We start from the raw sequence: 20,047 nt of genomic DNA on the forward strand, positions 1-20,047 counted from the left end.
CTTTCATCCACCAGGCTTCCCTCTTGCTTGGGACCACTTGTGGGTGCCCCCTTTCACCCTGTCATCACCAGTCACTGCGTTGCTTGGACCTTGGCATTGGGCATCCATCACTACCCTCTGCCCCAGGTTCCTCTATGCTCAGTTTCTTCCTTGCTCGTGGCTCAGCTCTCTCCAGCTTTCTCGGCTGTTCTCCCCAATGTGGGAACCTCTGCAGAAGACACTATCTTTTATGTCTCTGTGTCTCTGACATCTAGATCTGGTACTTAGCAGCACTCGGCAAGCGAAAGCAATTTAATGGCCAACATGTGCCCGAGGATTGGAGGCCTTGAGAGGTAGAGTTATGCCAGGCGGGAGAATTGGTGTCCCAGACCTCAGGCTTTGCTTCATTACCGTCTTATGGTATAGGTTCTTTAGTGCATCTGAGTTCACCGAGTCGGTCACTGACACTCATGCTCTTCTGAGAGTCTCCTCTGCTTTAATGGAGGCAAATGTGAGAGCTCATACATAACAATTTGAATTAGTACATACACACACATATGGTTGATACATGCACACACCTGCTGCCTGGACTGACATTTGGCAGACACTCTTGAAGCAATAATTCTATATCTATTTTTTTAAAACTACTTTTATACAATTTGCTGACTTTAAAAGCTTACAATTGGCCTAGTTACAGTTCTCTGTGTAACAATCATCTTGGGACCAGCGGGAACTTAGATCTCCATTTACTTGGTTGGAGAGAAAACTCAGCATCTGTAACTAAATTAAGCCCCTTAATCAAGGAATCCATGATCACCAAAGTCTTCAATGTAGGGATGAGGAAACCAAAGCAAATTACCGTGCCTCCTCATTAACACTGCTGCTGGCAATTCTGCTGTGTGCCTTTCCCTCGGACCTCTGCTCACTATTCTACACCATGGACTAATCAGTGTTAAAACACTATCAGAACTAAATCAGGTTCTCTTCTATAGATAGCTCAATAGCACTTACCTTGCTAACTGTGGGACCCTGGCCACAGCTGGATCCTGAAATTAAAGCTATCCATTCATTCCCTCATCATTTGTTCCTTCCAAAAACATCTGGGATGGAGCATTTAAATTGTAGTGGTGAACAAAACATCAAGAAAGTTATGTTGTTCTCTTCGTTAGTAATAAGAAAATCATCCTAGCTGGTCAGTGGCAGGACAGGAGGAAGTTAAGGTAGGGGGTTCTAGTCACTGTGGACCGGGCAGTGAGCGTGTGGGTGATGGATGCTGCAAAGAGGTGGTTCAGTGCTGCCGCTGCAGTGAAGAGCAGAGATGAAGAAAGGGGAAGGAGGGGGTCAGGATCGTGACAAGGGATGTTGCCTAAAGTGTACTTCTCAGCTCCCTACAGCAGAGTCCTCAAGCCTTGGGCATTAAGAGACACCAAGGAGGGAGAAAGCAAAAGGCCCTGCTGCCTATGCAGATCTAAGATGAACTAAGCCGTCAGCTGAGGTACTGTGAAAGGATTCAATCCTCACTGGGTCCCTGGTCCTGGTCCTTTAGCAGCTGTTGGGCAGCAAACCTCAGTCCTGCTGAATGTCTTACAATGCCCAGCCAAGTTCTCAGTGAGGTCATGAAAGAGGTATTTTCTGGGCTGATTCCTATCAAGCAGTTTCTAATTTATTGTGAATCTCTGGATCACCGGTGCCCTGCCTTGGCCAGGGCTCCTAGTGATTAAATTCTACAGAACATTGGGTTCTAAGGCCAGCACAGTTCCTTGTGTAAAGCAGACACTAGTGTTCTTGGACCTCAGAAAAGTTAAACCACTAGAAGGCATTTTTTCCTCATCTCTATACCTGATCTGGCTTTAAAAAAAATCATTTGCTGTTTTTTTGCATAGTAAACTAGGGACAGGTAACCTGATTTTCTTATTACAAAAGCATTACTTGTTTACTAGAGGAAAATTAGACAATGTAGATAAGCAAAATTAAAACATATAATGATATACTTGTTATACATTATAATTATAATATTACAATATATAATATTTTATATATAAATTTATAATTATAATATGGTTATAATTAAACTGTAATGAGAGATGTCTGAGCAGTTCAGAGTGCTGGCTGCTCCTCTAGAGGATGCGGGTTCAATGCTATCACTTACATGATGGCTCACAATAGTTCCAGGGCGCCTGATGCCTTCTCTCCTGTACAGGAAGCAGGCACACACATGGCACACAGGATAAGCATGCAAAGCCAAACACTGATACACATGAAATCAAAAGCAAATGCATAAAACATTAAAACATAAAATATTCATAATCCACTTCTACCCAGCAGCCTAACTGGTATAGACTAAAGAGAATTATTAAAGGTCAGACATTTCTCATTCCAATTCTGTTCTTCATCTCTGCAAACTCAAGTTACTTATGCTAACACGCGTGCCTCTTCAATGTCTACATCTTCATACAAGTGTGTCGTGGAACCTCCCTCTTTACTAACTTTATATTAAATGGCTTTAATCTGCAACAATTCTTATATTTAAGAATTTCTTATGTGGTTCTTGGGTTGTAGCTAATGCAGCGAAGTGACTGGTGCACACATTTGAGGAACCTGAGCACAGACACCCAGGACCCACATAAAAGTCTAGAGTAATAGTACACCTGCAGCCCAGCTTTAGCACAGCTGCAGCCCAGCTGTAGTACACCTGCAGCCCAGCTGTAATACACCAATAAAGCTGCAAACCAGCTTTAGTATACCTGCAATCCCAGGTTTGAGATGTGGAGACCAGTGGATCCTTGTAACTTACTGATCAGCCAACCTAGGCATTCTGTAAGCTCCAAGTTAAGTAAACAACTCTCCTCTCTCTCTCTCACACACACATACACACGTGTATACACACACCAAAGAATGCATCAGAAGCACATCCATTCAATGTGTCATATTTTTAACAGCCGCATCATATTCTGTACATGGTTATATTTGTCCATTCAGCCTATTTCTCTACTGACAGGAACTTTACCATGTTTTCCCATGTAAATGTACCACAGAGAACATTTCACACATGCTTTTCTTTAGCAGGTACTTCATACTAACATATTTCTAAAGTTTTGATTATTGTTTATTTATAAATCAAATATATAGAAAAAAATTCTTTAACAGCACAGACTCCTGGGTCATGGCATGGTCCTGTAAATGAGTAAGTCAGTGTCAACCTTACAGATACATGAAACCATGAAAAACTACTACATTCTTTAGTATTTGTTCCTGGCTCCACCTCTCCCCACAATCATACTCCATCTCCAGTTTTTCCCACCTGGCCTTCCACAGGACTGTGCCCCTTCCTGCAAACTCCTGCCCCACTGTGTCTCAAGTAAGGAGCTTTGATTTAAGCCCATCTTCTGAAACGTTGATGCAGTCACACACACACACACACACAGAAAAAGACAAAGAGAGAGAGATAGATTATACTGTTCAGCCTCTCTGCCCCTTCCTTACCTGCCCATCTCTCAGTCATTTTCCTGGCAGTGCGCAGGCCCTTATGCCCTGACAGCTCATCTGTCTGTCTGTCTTTTGGTGGGATGATCCATCTTGACAGAATGCAGTCTGAAGGCAGGGAAATCTGAAAGAATGTTGCTTAAACTTGCAGAATTTACCTAAAAATAAGCTTCCATCATGTGCACTTCACGCAGGCTAACTTCATGGGCTGCTTTCCTTGCTTCTAGAAAAATGATCAGCAAACGTTTCTCTAAAGAACCAGATACTAAATAATGTGAGTTTGGTCTGTGTTGAACTCTTGACTCAGCCATTGTCATGAGAGTAGCCATGGGCAGGAAGTGGGCCAATAACTATGGCTGTGTTCTAGTTAAATCCGGCTTGCCAGACATGGTAGAAATTGCCTTGTGGAGTATTGATTGCCAGCTCCTATCCTAAAACCGTCTGGTGTAGCTTCACTCGCCTGAGTTACATTCAGATTCTAGTCCCATGCCTTTTTCAACAAAGATGGAGGATCACTCCTGCCTCTGCTGAGGTAGGCCTCTAGTCTAAGGGCTGGAACCTCATGAGTGTGGAAATAGTGTTCACTAATACTGCCCCACCTGGAGGACACAGAGTAGTGGTAGGTGTTGTCTCCTTTAGAGAGCTACAGGGGGATGAGGGCTGGAGAGATGGCTCAGCCATTAAAGGCTAGGCTCACAGCCAAAAATACAGCTGAGATTTCACCAGCACAGACTGCAGAGGGATTCTATAAGAGGGCTTCCTATAATTCATAGTGCTGTAAAATTTATAAAACAGAGGTCAACATCCCCAAAGATGCACAAAAACAGGCGAGCAGAGCTCAAGTTGTTCTTTTCCCGCATCTTCTTGAGCACAGGGGTTGGTGGCACCCAGCACCCTACGCTACCCATCAGACACTCACCGCCTAAAGCTTAAATCCTGATGCAACAGCGATGCACAGGAAACCTAAAGAACATAAAATGAATTGAGCTGTTAAACTAGTCCAGAGCATGAGGCTAAAGAAGGCATGGCATTCTGAATAGTGCTCTTAGGATGTATTGTTTTGCTAATTGCACAGACCAATCCACTTGGACATGCTGACTTTCCACATCACAGATTGGACTCCAAGTGTTCAAACATCCGCTTGGTGTCACAGATCAAGGAACTGGGCTACAGGCATGAAGCAGGGGTTTCTGCACCAACTGTTTTCTTCCTGCACTTTAGCAGAACATCCCAAGATAAGGCCTCCATTTATGCTTTTTCTTGTTCTTTCGATTGGAAGAAAAAAAAAAACTAGATACCTGTGTAAAGAGTAGAGTGTACTTCTGCTCGACAAACATGTTTACACAAACTATAGTTATTCCAATTTATCTATATGCAATTTGGATTTCCAGGTAGAGTTTTGGCAGCTGAGTCATTTTCCTCACCGGTTCTTTCATGACCAACCCGCAGGCCTGCCAGTGAGGACAAAATGAAACCATTAAGTGCAGTGAGAAAATATGTGTGCAAGGCAAATTGTTATAAGTTTATTCAAATCAAAAGCACATGCAGATAAATTAATCGCTGCAAGTTTTGCCTACCTAAAATCAATTAGCAAGTAATTAGAAGCCCTGGAGAAGTTTCATTTTGAAAACTTCTGTCTTTGTTATGAAGCGGGAACCTCAATTTTTAATGAAGTACTGTGATGAAAGAGTTACAAAATTAGCCTTCACTGCATTCTGCAACATTGCAAAAGTTAATTAATTCTCTGACATTCAGCAAGGCAACTAAATGACTTTATACACTTACTTGGGCACAGTGTCTGTAATCTTCTGGTTGAAATAATAGGTGCCGAAGTTGGGAATTGTGCCTATTACTTACCGTGTACCACCCTGTTACCCACTGTCCCAGACCGCATCTCTTCAGAGCCTGAAGAGAGAGTTCTCCGGGATGAGTGGTGGTAAAGGCTTTTAAGTTTGTTTTCAAAGTCAGAGTTTCTGAACAAAGGTTCGTGTTTCCTTTAAATCTGAGACTCAAGAAACATTCTAATGAGACTGTGCAGCGGAACACCTGCTAATTCGCTGTCGTTTGCCCCGTGGTTTCTATTTAAATTTGTGCTGCTATCGTGATTTATTCTTACCTCACAGGATAATGAATCCAGATTTTATTTCTGTTCTTTGCCAGACTTGTACAGCAGGCAAAGTGTTTGAAAATCAAAGGAAAAGAAGATATTGACTTGGATAATCTCTTCAGAGGTAAACAATAAAATAAAATAAAAAACAAACAAACAAACAAAAAACCCAAACCAAATCAAACCAAACCAAACCAAACAAACAAACAAACAAAAAAACCCAACGGTACAAAAAGCAGAGAACCAGCTCTTGCTTTTTTGTTGTGGACAATGTCCTATCTGTGTGTTTGGCTTCATCAGCCTGGTAGGGAATGTTGCCAAGAACCTGACCCAAAGTCATAACACATGGTATGCTACCGATCCTGGGAATAACAAGTTCTGTTACGTCAAAGCCCCTGTCTTAGTTTTCTCATTTTTAAAGGTGAAAAGGCCTCTGCCATCTCTGCGGTCTTCTTTCTGTCAGGGAAGAGCTGGTCTTGTAGAAGTCAGCATTTATAGTGTGCTCTCTGCTTCTCCAGTGGCCACTTAATGCAGCCAGGAAAGTCACTGTGGTGGACAAATTGGATGGCAGGAAAATACACATTATTATTAGGTCAGGCGGAAAGTTACTGGGAAGAGAGCTTGAAGCCATAGATGAGAAGTTTCTAGGGGAGGAGACTGGAAAGAGGAACACAGTAATTGAACTTTGGTGTTGCCTCCCAGTGACTGCTCTGCGCAGGCACAATGCGAAGCTGCCACCTGTGACAGCCACCTAAGGCCTTCCTTCAGCTGCCCTGTCTTGGCGCTGATATCTTGATCTAGCCAGATAACACCATGAACACGTATCACTTGCAGTTAGGATGATATGTCTTCAACCACTGTGGTCCTTAACCTGTTAGGTCCCAGAAACATGGTAGGAGATCTGTTGGCAAATTTTCTGCTGAATCGAGGAGGAGATTAACACAACCGGATAATACGGTAGTTTACCTGCACTGCAGTCTCCTAACTGAGTTATCTTAACGATTAAAAGCGGCTGGGTGGACACCGAACAAAGGGCAGAGATGGCCAAGAGTGAAACTTCTCTCTTTGGATGGGACAAAGCTCAGCCTGGGGTTGCAAGGACTGTACATTTCCATGTAAGTCACAAAGACTCGGGGTCTTTTCCTGAGAAAACGGGGGGCAATTAAGGTCCTTGCCTTTCATTATGCAGCTACACAGTTCTCAGAAGAATTCCTGTATAATATAAGCAGAGCTAAGCCTTGCTTTAAATAAGTAATGGATATTTTAGAAACTGCTCCAAATGTTCTCATGCATTTCACCAAGCCTTCATTTCTGTAAGCAGCATGTTTTGGAACCACATAAGAAACCTTAGGAAAAAAAAAGTGTTGGTGTTTTAATTCATATTTTGACACTTTTGAAATTTTCTGCAGAGAGTAATTATGTAGATGTTCCTGTTAAAACAGATACACAGTTTTGTGCTTCACATAGTAAGAGTAGTGATAAGCCTCAACCTGACCAGAATAGAAAATATCTCTGGCAGAAAGGCATTTGCATAATGAGAAAGATGAGTCTCCTCCAGCTCGCTCAGTGTGCGCTTGTGCTTTTCTGCACCATTTGTAAGAAGCTTATGCCCGTATGTTTTTATTCTTTTCCTGTATTCACTGCACTCTAGCTCAACCGTGTTCGCTTCCCCTTGGGGAAGGTCTGCCTCTCATTAGGGCATTGATGTCACAGGCTGTGGGTGGGTGGGACGCACTTGTCTGTCAGCCTCGGGGAAATGCATCCAGGGGCCTGTCCTGCGGCAGCAGAACATACAGGCTGTGCTCACGTTCTAGCCTACTGTGTTCTCAGATGGCACTTCCTGCATCCAGCCAGCCTTCTTCACCATTATAATTAAGTTCATTTGCTCTGTCTCTGGCCTATATGGGACAAAACAGTAAAACTAAATGTTACCCCATGAGATTAAGTAATTGTCCAATGCCCTTACATTGTTAAGCCTATACTATGAGATTAACTTGCAATTCTTCATCTTTTTCCCCCCTCTTCAAAATTTTGTTGTGTGCATTTGAATCAATGCCTGTTTTCATTTATTAATAGTTTCTTGGGGGCTTGTTTGTTTTTTAAGGAAAACGAGCTGAAATGTGTTCTCATTTACTCCGTGATGGGAAGGCGTAAACACTGGGTCTTTTTATAGGTTGTGTGCAGTATTGAGCACAGCTTCTGATTTTCATTTCACAGATGTGTTTTCAAATTTGACTAGTGACCATCTTGACTTCCCAAAGCACTTCATTTGCAATAAGGAAGATTGTCACATATTTATGGCTATTCTCAAAGCTCCCGTTTTAGCGTTAATTATAGGTTTTTTTTTTAATTTAAGTAATTTGGAGCATCTTTCATATATACGTATATATTTACATATATATATATATATATATATATATATATATATATATATATATGAAATTTGTGACAGAATATAATTTGCTTTCTAATAGCACACATTTGTTGAAGGAAGCATGGTCATGTCACACATATATGGATGGACTGTAAGGCGCAGTCTGCCTCACCAGTCTATACCACGTGTTACACCAGAAGAGGCAATGCTGTTTCATGCCATCTGTAAGTGGAGCCATGCATGGGCATGGCAGTGATGGTCAGACATGCGTCCCTTCCTCAGGAGGGAGTTGGGTATCCGGTACTGTTCTGGCTTTTACCTCTGCCCAGCGAATGGTTCTCACAGGACAGAAGATACTCCTTCAGTACAGCTGCGCAGAGCTGTTATGGTGTGTGACACTAATGTTCACGTGCTTGGCTATGTCGTTATATCTTTGAGAGGAGAGCTGCAGCGCGGCCCACCGTTACCTCAGACCCCTCAGGGCCATCACATTGCACCATGCTGGGATCCCTTTGGGATTTTCGAAACAGTAGCTAATTAGCTGTTTCTCTTTATATGTCTATCATCTGTACCTAGATCATCTGCAACTGGAATATAACTAGTTCTCATTTCATCAACCCAGCAGGGTTTTTATTATTATTATTATTATTATTATTATTATTATTATTATTATTATTACTATTTACATTTTATTAACTTTGTATCCCGCTCCCTAATTCCCTCCCATTCCCACCCTCCCTCCCTCATCCCCTCCCTGCCCCTTTCCAAGTCCACTGATGGGGGGGGGACCTCCTCCCCTTTCATCTGACCCTGTTTTATCGGGTGTCTTCAGGACTGGCTGCAAAGTCCTCCTCTGTGGCCTAGCAGGGCTGCTCCTCCCTTGGTGGGTGGGAAGGTCCAAGAGCCTACCATTGAGTTCCTGTCAGAGATAGTCCCTGTTCCCCTTACTAGGGAAACCTCAATCCAGAAGTTTTATAAACCAAAAACTGAAACATAAATGTGGATGCCGGATCATCCAGCAGTTATAATTTTATGTGAAGATGCTAGGGTCTTCCCGATTGACACAGAGTTGTATGCGGTAATCTATTGCCAGCTTTATTTGTGCCCCTAATAGATGGTGATCATTTTCCTAAGCCAGTTAGAAAGGTAGGAAATCCACAAGCGGTCACCCTACTTAATAACAGTCATGTCAAGAAACAGAGCCTGACCCAAAGGGGGCCACATGCACAGCCCTATCAGCCTGTCGTGAATCGTGACCAGGAAGGCGCTGCCGAGACGCCCTGGCTATTGGCAGTGCTTCTTCATGTTGAGTGTTTTACACATGGGATCACATGCCATGTGCCCCGAAACACCTGACTTTCGCTAAAGTGGGATCCATCATGTCACACTCTGTTTGTTACTCTTTCTGTGTAATGTTCAACTATATGCGGATATAACAGTTAACGCCTCTCAGCCTCTGCCGTTTTCGGGTATTTTTGCTCCTCACAGAGGTGTTGTGGGTCTGTGAGTTGGCACTTCTGTGCATACATATTTGTGAGTACATTTTATGAGGGGAATATCCGTATGATACCGGTAATTCATGAGCTAGTCCCAGGCATCTTTGAGAAGGACCATATCCATGCATTCCCAGCACAAGATGGGAACTGCAGACCTTCCTCCTCCTTCCCAGAGCGTGTGGTCGCCCTCCATTTTCATCTACTCTTTCGAGCTGACATTGGGGTTTAATGATATTTTCATTTTGCATATACCCAAGATCTAATGAAACTGAGCAGAGCTTTTTTATTACTACTGCGTTTCCGGAAGCACCCTCATCTTTGTCATCTGGAGTGTCCTCTTCATATTGATATGTGGCTCTGTATAGAAGAGTGTGGGTCCTCTCGTTGGGTAGATGTACTGCAGTTCTCCTCTCCAGTTTGTTATTTGCTTTCTTGATCTCTCATTATTATTGTTGTTGATGTTATTTTTTAAGTGATTTATGTACTTTACATCCTAATCACAGCTCCTCCTCTCTCCTCACACCTATCCCTTCTTCCCTTCTAGTCAGAAAATGGTAGTCCTCACATGGATATCAGCCAGCCTTGGCATATTGAGTTGCAGTAAGACCAGGTGCATCTTCTTCTATTGAGGCTAGATGAGTTAGAGAACTCGCAATGGTACTTCGTGACAAATATGAGTTTGATTTTTCAATATAACTTGGCATTTCTGGTTTTAACGCCTTTCATGCCTTTAAAATGTGTGGCACGTTCCAGGTTCATAAACTTATTTTTGCTAATTATTATTCTAAAGTCCTTAAGCTTTCCTGTCACAGTTTAGCTCTAGAATGCCACTAGAGCTAATTTCCTATACAATATAAAGTAATGATCAACCTTCATCTTTTCCAGGGACTCTCAGTTGAGTAAGTAACCCAGGCTAACCTTCCCATTGTGCCTTCTGCACTGAGGCCTCATTTGTTGTTAAACTAAGGAACCGAAGCTGTGTTGATCTGCTTGTGAACTCTGCTCTGGTTCATTGGATAATTTGCATTACTTTGTCAATACCGCACTGTCTTAATTACCACAACTTTATGCAAACAATTCTACTAAGAACAGTGTTCTTTCACTTTTGTTTTTCTTACATTCGATTGAATAAACTGGGCAACATGGCACCCAATGCATACCAGCACCAGAGAGACTGAGGTTAGCCAGGCCTGAACAGAGAGATCCTATCTAAAACAGAAAAAAGACACAGAAGGAAAATATATTGTCCCTTTTACATTTCTGATTAGCTCAAGTGCATACAACAAACACACACTCATACACACTTTCACACACATGCACTGCACACAAACACACAGCACAACCACACACACACCCTCACATAAACACAAACAACACAGACACAAACATAACATACACACACATACACACACACACACACCATACCTCTCAGAGTGAGTGTAATTAGATCTCAGGTGATTCTGTCTTCTAACTTCAGCTGAATTGGCATACTCTAATTCATGAACGTGGAAGACTCTTCAGTTTCATTAGAATTTCTCTAATATTCTGAGTGTTGTGAGGCTGTTTTCCTGAGCCAGCGCCTCCTCTGTAGTACTGAGTAGATGTCATGATCAGAAGGCATCTTGGTCTCATTCTTAATCTCGGAAAGAAACTTATCATTGTAAGTTAATAAGTATACAAAATTATTATTAACCATAATGCTTAATGTAGTTTTTTGAGACCCTTAATAGAGTGAAAAAATTACTCTGTTTCTAGGTTACTTGATGTTTAGTTTTATAAGTGGGTATTAGATTTTATCCAAGATTGTCCTGTTTTATTGGGACGATTATGATTTTTCTCCTTTATTCATTTTATTATAATGATTCTTATGGAATTTTTTTCTATGAGTATATCATTATATTGCAAGTATGGAAAAGTGTACTAATTGAAGTGGTGTCATTCAGTGAGTTTAAAGTCACTGCCCTTCATATACTAGTATTCAAATTGATCAATAGAACCAATAATTAGGCAGGCTTTGCTTTGCATGCTTCCAAGGTATGTAGATTTTAGTTGTTATGATTATGTTAAAAAATAGCAGACCAACCAGGTATGGTGGGCACGCCTTTATTCTCAGCAGTAGAGGAGGCAGAGGCAGGTGGAGCTCTATGAGATCGAGGCCAGCCTGGCATACAAAGCGAGTTCAGGACAGCCAAGGCTACACAGAGAAACCCTGTCTCAGAAATTCAAAAACAAAACAAAAAAACCAACCAACCGAACAAACAAACAAACAAACAACCCATAAGCAGAACAGTCCAGATTTCGGTTACAAAGGTGAGTTAACCTCGAGAGTACTAGAAGTGCAAGTCCACAAATGACCAAATCTCATGTTAATCCGTGCTCAACCATCACTTCTTTTCAGTGTGCACGCTGACAGTGAATTGTGCTGCCCCACTAGTTTCCCTGTGTTACACCCATGCAACACTTTACAAGTTTTGCTTCTTTAAAAAAGATAACTGGCTCTTTGATCACCTCCTCCTGAGGGGGAAGCAGCCTTACTAGGCCACAGAGGAAGACTATGCAGCCACTGCTGATGAGACCTGATAGACTAGGGTCAGATGGAAGGGGAAGATGTCCTACCCTATCAGTGGACTTGGAAAAGGGCAGAGGAGAAGAAGAGGGAGGGCAGGATTGGAAGGGGTCGAGGGACGGAGCTACAGCTGGGATACAAAGTGAATAAATTGTAAGAAATTAAAAATAAATAAATACATAAAAAGAAAAAAATGCAGTATCAAATTGGGTTAACAGGAAAATAATCTTTGAATAACACAAATTAAAAGATTTTATTTTTACTTTATCACATTAAAAACTTATGATTTTAAGAGATTATATAATGTTATGTGAATGCATTAAATATATTCCCCAGACACTGAAAAAAAGACAACTGGCCAACAAATATCAAACAAGCCAAAGAAGTAAGTGGTAGCACCTGAAACTACCATCAACCTTAAGCAAATGTATAGGGGGAAGTGGGCAATTCCTCTGTTACAAACTGTTAGTGCAAACGAAGAGGTGGCCATGGCGACCCTGAGGAAGACGCCCCTCACTGAGCAATGCAGGCAAAGAAACAAAACACAAACGATTTTTTTTAATTTTATTTTTTTCTTATCAGTTACATTTTATTAACTCTGTATCCCAGCCGTGTCCCAATCCCTCATTCCCTCCCAGTCCCTCCCTCCCTCATCTCCACCGTGCCCCTTGCCAAGTCCACTGATAGGGGGGACCTCCTCCCCTTTCATCTGACCCTGTTTTATCAGGTATCTTCAGGGCTGGCTGCAAAGCTCTCCTCTGTGGCCTAACAGGACTGCTCCTCCCTTGGGGGGGTGGGGAGGCCAAAGAGCCAGTCATTGAGTTCCTGTTAGAAATAGTCCTTGTTCCCCTCACTATGGGAAACCAATTTTAATGTTGTAAATCACAGTGATAACTCTTAGACCATAACAGGCAGTAAGAGAATTGTTAATGCTTTATTAAGATTTGTGAAAAGCTAGAAAAAAAAAAAAACATTACTATCTTCACGGATTACTAAGTTCAGTTTGCATGTTTTAAACTGCGGTGAATTCTGCAGCTCCACACTACTGTGTCAGATGGGAACTGCCTACATCTTATCAGAGACTCTGTCAAATACATTCAAGGAAGAAATTGATTATAATTTTCTTTCTTGTTCTGTCAGCATGTTTTGATAGCATAAGTTTGATAACCTCACAAAATGTGATGAGAAATAGTCATTTGTACTTCCACTCTCATAAACGGTTATATAAAGTGCATGATGTGTGTTTTTTTAAACTGTTAGATGAATTCACCACAAAAATAATTTGAGCCTAGATTTTTTTTTTGTTAGTAGGGCATCCATTGCTGAATTCATTGCTAATTAATTTCTTCAATGGATTTATGGTTTAAAATTGTGTATGCTGTCAGTTTTTTCTTGGAATCTGTCTTTTCACTTTATCGAAGAGGAAATGAAAGTTAGAAGGATGGACTAACTTGCCCAATGTTTTAAATGATATTTTGAATGTGTTTTTCAATAATGAAGTTCCTCTATAGGCAGCTGAAGAAAAAACGTCATCAATGGTCTTACTCACCTGTGGGCCTTACATGCCACAATATGTCCAGTATGTCCAGCAAGATGGGATCAGGGAAGCAACAGTGGCATTCTATCATGGAGGTTCCCTACTGTGTTCTGACTGGAGATAGGGCTCTACACTCTATTACTCTATAGAATGGTTATTAATATTTAACATCACGTAATTATTAAGGTGACAGTTATTCCTTAACATGACATTATACAAACAAAAGACACAGAAAGAAAACTGTTAGTTTTTTTTTTTTTTTTAATAAGCCTTAACGCACTGGGGCTGGGCAGATATTAACCCTTTATGATACCTTGTCTACTTCCCACCCAAAACTCCCATAAACACTTGCATATGTTCTCCATTTGGGCTGTTTCTCTGCATCATGCCAGTCCCCAGCGCAAGCTCCTCCTGGCCATGTGCTTCCATGGCAACCTGCTCCTTTCTCTTCCTCCTCCTTTTCTTCTCATGGTTCTTCTGTCACACACACACTCGAAGCCCGTGAATCTTGGCTTTGCCTACCTCTTTTCTGCCCATTCCAGCCTTTAGGCAACTTTATTTGCTAATCAATTATTTGTTCAGTTGTTTGTATCTGGCAACCTTGAAGAAAATACTATCTGTCCTATCTTGATGACTAAAGTTCTGTACCTAAATAATTTTCTATCATATCTTGTAGTTATCACCTTAAAAACATCTTTCTAGACCTTAAAACATTTTTAAACACTAAACAACTTAAGCCTAGTTGTGAAACTATAACTCTCTAGTCTTCAACCCCATCAGAGACTAGAAAAGGCATAAAATTGTTAAGTGAGTAAGCAGGAAGTGCAGGCAATGAGCTTCCAAAACTATAGAGATGACAGAGACAGTTTACTTCCTGGTCAGTCACCCAATATCTCTTTGGAGCATCATCTTCAGCCTTCTGACCCAGTATATCTAACGGACTTAATTATGAAGCAGGAAATATGAAGGACTTGCTTACCCTGTCTTGGCAGAGCTAGGCAGTTGACTCAGCCTGCAACTGAGTCTTGTCATTTTTGGACAGCATATTGTCTCTAGAGAGAGCAGGGGCATTTATGCTCAGTTGGAGCATATTGCAAAATAGAGAGCCTATGATGCTCATCATCTTCCAGGTGGAAATGGGATGCTGCGAGGAGCTGACATGTCTCAAATCAAGAGTCTTAAATTTATGATAAAAAAACATCTTTAAATGCCATATTTTGTAGGTCTCTGCATTTTTGAAGACATCTATCTCCTTACATTCACATAGTGTAGAATCATATCTATCTATCTATCTATCTATCTATCTATCTATCTATCTATCTATCTCTATCGTAAATCTGAACAGGTAACTGTTGTTTGTTTCTAGCTATTTACTATCTGTTTAACCTAGGATGTATAGCTCTATGATAAACTAAACTAGTATCTGACATGATTATGAATCTGATTGAATAATTTGTATTTGTAACTATTCTAAACAGTTTGTAAAGGCAGCTTGTAAAAGGACTGGAAGTAAACCTTGGATCTATAAATGAGTTTTATAGGTCCAATATGTGTGTGTGTGTGTGTGTGTGTGTGTGTGGTGTGTGTGTATGGGTGTGTCTATCAAAATTAACTTTAAGTTTGTTTCAATATATAATAGTCTATACTGATGTGTCATAATTAACCTTATTTTTGTATCACTATATAGAATTCTATAACAATGTATTAAAATTAACCTTATTTGAGAATGACATTAGCTCTAAGTTGAAGAGTAGATTCAATAATGTTTTCTTTTATCTTATTGTTCCTGTATGATATTCCTATATGATACTTCTATATTCCCCACATTTTCTTCTGAACCCCTTTATAATGATAAGCATCCATTACCTAAGAGAACAACCAAAACCTACCTGCCCAACCCAAAGGAATGTGGTGACAGTTTCTTAAAATTACTTTCTGATGATTTGGGGTATAGAATTTATTTCTGGAGACCTAAAAATTTGGGAAAAAATGTTCAAGTAAGCTAGTAGTAACATTTCTTGTCCAGTCTCTAAATGTTGAGAAATTGCAGACTTAATTGAAGTCCTGTTTGGAACAGTTTGAAAGAGTGGACCAATTGGGATCAGCAGCTGTCTCTGAAGCTGTCCTGGAAGCAAGCTTTGATGGAATATTGGCTTAAGTAGTCTAAGACTGGATCCTGCAGGATGTTGGAATAAATGTGTCTCAGAATCTCTGTGGGTGAGCCTGTCAAGGCCTTCTCCATTTCAATGGCGTCTGGTTCCTTTGTTCTGTAAACGTATGATTTCTCACTAGTAATATACAATTTTATAATTATAAATGAATGGGATGTGCAGGATGTATAGATCAGTTAAGGATTTTTTTCTGCTCTTTGTCTGAGCAGAAGAAAAACATTTGTAAAATTCCTTTCATGCCTCAGATCCTTTGTGTCCTGCTAGTTTTCTCTTAGCAGGGAACCATCCCACACCTGCCGATGGTCCCTTCATACTTTCCTGGTTTTGCGGTTACTCCATCCTGTATAATCACTTTTGAGGATTTGGATCTGAGAGCTGCAGATGAGAGAGCATTTAAGTCTAGACACGATGATGAGGAAGGATTGAGTATTCCTTGATCATATCCACACAGGTCCACCAAATAGAAAATCAACAAAGAAATCTAAGAAGTAGATTTCTTTGATTAAAGTTAACACTTTTCTACAGAACTTTCTATGCAACAGGGAGAAAATATGGATTTTTCACAACAGCACACAGGACTTTAAATAAAACTGAGCACATCATAGGACACAAAACAAACCTAATAACTACTTGTAAAGTTGAAATAGTTCCCTGTATCTTATCAGACCATGGTATAATAATACTAGACATCAACAGTGTTAATAATCTCAGAAAGGTGCTTTAAATATTTTAAGACTGAACAGCATACATTAGGATAAACAGTGGGTCATTGAAAAATTCAAGGAAGAAAATAAAAAATCCTGGAGTAAAATGCTATCGAAAACTTATATGAAAATATGGGGGGGGGGGGGAGCCAAGATGGCGGCACCAGGAGAACACCGTGTCTGAGAAGCGGGACAACACACTCCGTGCAGCGACCAGGAGACTGAACTCTTGGCCCTAAAACAACAGCGATCGACCGTGTTTCCCAGGTGAGGGGAGGCTCCCACGGCGTGGGAAGCGGTCTGGTCCACTCTCGGCTGCCCAGCCAGAACCCGGAAGAGAACCGGGCAACGCGGGTTTTGGGTCTCCAGGCTGGTGCCGTCAGCCTGCTTCTCACGATCAACTTCCCAGGCTGATTAGTGGGCACAAAGAGGCCTAAGGCTGGGAGTCCCAGTCGAAAAAAACCCCCACGGGGAAGGAAAGTTGCCAGACTGCTCACTGTTCACCCAGTCTTTCCCTGGAAGGTCTCTCCAACCACGGGTACCTGCCACCATCACAATTGAGCTCCCGTGCTGCGCACTGATTGCAGCTGCGCGCTCAGCTCAAAATCCCTACTCCCTCTCCGGAGGAGGCAGGAGGCAGACAGCAGAATCTGCCACAGACCACATTGTTCCCAACCTGAGATCGGGACTGAGAAAACCCAATCCTTTCAGGCACTCCCCCAAACTCCGCCATCACCCTGCCGCAGTGGAGCAGAAGGATAAAGAGGCGCACAGTGGCTTCACAGTGCCGGAACTCCAGTGCTGCCGGCCGCTCCTAGCAAACAAACTACAGCTCGGGATCTGGGACTGTGGGCATTCTACACGTCCTGAGATTCTCCTGGGTCCAGCACAATAAGGTCTAGCAGCAAGTTCTATCACCGGCGCTCCCCCCCCCCCCCCCCCCCCCCCGGCACAGAAACTCCGCCAGCTCAGGACCCGGGATCCAACTAAGAAGCCCCAACCCCTGCTGGCACTCCCCTGAGAGCACCTCCATAAGCTTGCCCTAGCAGAGGAGAAGGTCAGAGGAGAAGGACAGAGAGGCAGCCTGCCAAGGACACAGCATCCTCTCTCCAGTGGCCCCTAGCAGAGAAACCCAAGCTCTGGATCTGAGGACACTCAACCCTACCCGGTACTCTCTTGGGATCAGCAAACAGATTCTACCGGTAGGCTGCTTCTGGCAGAGAGATCTGGGCCCGGGATCTGGGATTGAGTACACTCACCCTAACTCTTTCCCGCGCCACCCAGGAACCAGTCAACATAACCCCTCCTGGCAGAGGGAAGGGACAAAGAGGCAGCACACAGGAAAGGTGGACACCGAGTCCTGCGGCCACAGTGTCACAGAGCTGACTGTTAGCCTACCCGTGCACTTCCGCAGCAGGACCAAAACAGAGAGTAGTGAACAAGGGGAACCCCTCTGCATTCCAACTGATCCTGCAAGAGAGTGAGTGAGCCTTCTAGGGAGAGATTGCCCCAGACCCAGGGCCTCTCCACAGAAGCAACCAGACGAGATCCCCGCCACCCACACTCCTAGTGTGGGCATCAGAGGGATTCTTGGGATAGCGACCCCAACATTGTAGCCTCTGCCTTGCGGGTCCACCAGAGTAATCCAGGCAAACAATCCCTGGATCTCAGTCAGAACTGCGTAATAGTGGCTTGCAGGCCACTGCAATAGTCAGAGAATCCGCGCATGCACACTGCGCCCGCTAAAAGCACACGCGAATAGCCCCAGCGTCACATTCTTTACTTAGGCAAAACTGAAAACACAGTGCACACTCCCAAAGCAGTGAACCTCTCTCATCTTCCTGAAAAAACAGTCCAGAAAACAGAAAGAGAGAATCATAGCCCAAACTACAATCTCGAGAAACAACCAGTGAGGATTATAAATAACCAGATGGCTAGAGGCAGACGTAAGAACACTCCCAACAAAAATCAGGACATAATGACCTCACCAGCAACCCCACAAAACAATGGACACTTCAATTCACTAGATATACAAGAAAACGACCTCAAAACTATGTTTCTCCAGCTACTAGAGGCCCATAGAGATGAAATGAACAAAGCCCTCAGAGAAATAACCAAAGAAATCGAGACTAACCAAGAGGAAACAAATCGTGCTCTCAGAGAAATGACCACGAAAATTGAGGCAAACAGAGAAGAAATGCACAAAGCTCTCAAAGAAATGTCCACACAAATGAAGGCAAATAAAGAAGAGATAAACAAAGCTCTCATAGAAATACAGGCAATTATACCCAAAGAAGTAGAGGCACAATTAGTGATACATAGAGAGGAAACGGACAAAAAAATAGAAGCTATCATTGAAAAGCAGGAGTCCACATTCAAACAGATGAAGGAAATGGTGCAAGACATGAAAACAGAATTAGAATCAATAAAGAAAACACAAATAGAAAAAAACCAGGAGCTGGAGAACATAGAGAAAAGATCAGGCACTACAAAGGTAAGCATCACCAACAGAATACAAGAAATGGAAGAAAGAATCTCAGGAGCTGAAGATACACTTGCGGAAATTGACATGTCTCTCAAAGAAAAAATAAAATCAGAAAAGTTCCAAACACAAAACATCCAAGAAATCAAGGACACCATGAAAAGACAAAACCTAAGAATAATAGGAGTAGAAGAAAAAGAAGACATCAGGCTCAAAGGTCCAGAAAATATCTTCAAGAAAATTATAGAAGAAAATTTTCCCAACTTAAAGAAGGAGATGTCCATAAACATACAAGAGGCCTACAGAACACCAAGTAGACTAGACCAGAAAAGAAATTCTTCATGTCACATCATAGTCAAAACACTGAACCTACAAAACAAAGAAAAAATTCTAAAAGCAGTAAGGGAAAAAGGCCAAGTAACATATGAAGGTAGACCTATCAGAATCACACCAGATTTCTCAACAGAAACTATGAAAGCCAGAAGGGCCTGGACAGAAATCATACAGTCCTTAAGGGACCACAGATTCCAACCCAGACTACTATACCCAGCAAAACTTTCAATCAACATAGACGGAGAATTCAAGATATTCCAAGACAAAACCAAATTTAAACAATATCTACATAGTAACCCAGCTCTACAGAAGTTACTAGAAGGGAAACTCCAAACCAAAGAAGACAACTACATCGAAGGAAACAGAGGAAATAGATAACTACACAACAAAAAAAAAAAAACCAAAAGAATACAAGCAATGAAACTCAGTGACACCACCAACACCACATCTAAAGTAAGTAACAATTGTTGGTCACTAGTTTCTATCAACATAACGGACTCAACTCCCCAATTAAAAGACACAGACTAACAGAATGGTTGCGGAAACAGGATCCATCATTCTGTTGCATCCAAGAAACACACCTATGCAACAAAGATCTACACTACCTCAGAGTAAAGGGCTGAAAAAAATGTCTTTCAAGCAAATGGTTCCAGAAAACAAGCGGGAGTAGCCATCCTAATATCTAATAAAATAGACTTTCAACCAAAGTTTATCAAAAAAGATAAGGATGGCCACTATATCCTCATCAAACGAAAAATCCACCAAGAGGACATCACAATTTTGAATATCTATGCCCCAAATACAAGAGCACCTAC

At 41.8% G+C, this 20,047-nt stretch overlaps 1 protein-coding gene across 1 annotated transcript in view; it reads left to right on the forward strand.

Annotated features, from left to right (window-relative positions):
- L3mbtl4 (L3MBTL histone methyl-lysine binding protein 4) overlaps positions 1-20,047 on the forward strand; it is a 344,610-nt gene that overhangs the window by 221,661 nt on the left and 102,902 nt on the right. The window contains exon 14 of the mRNA XM_055610122.1: positions 5,623-5,693. Within this exon, the coding sequence (XP_055466097.1) occupies positions 5,623-5,693 (71 nt within the window). The remainder of the gene's footprint in view (positions 1-5,622; positions 5,694-20,047) is intronic.

The sequence above is a fragment of the Psammomys obesus genome, unplaced genomic scaffold, assembly GCF_907164565.1.
Source record: "Psammomys obesus unplaced genomic scaffold, mPsaObe1.curated_primary_1811, whole genome shotgun sequence".
NCBI classification, from domain to species: domain Eukaryota; kingdom Metazoa; phylum Chordata; class Mammalia; order Rodentia; family Muridae; genus Psammomys; species Psammomys obesus.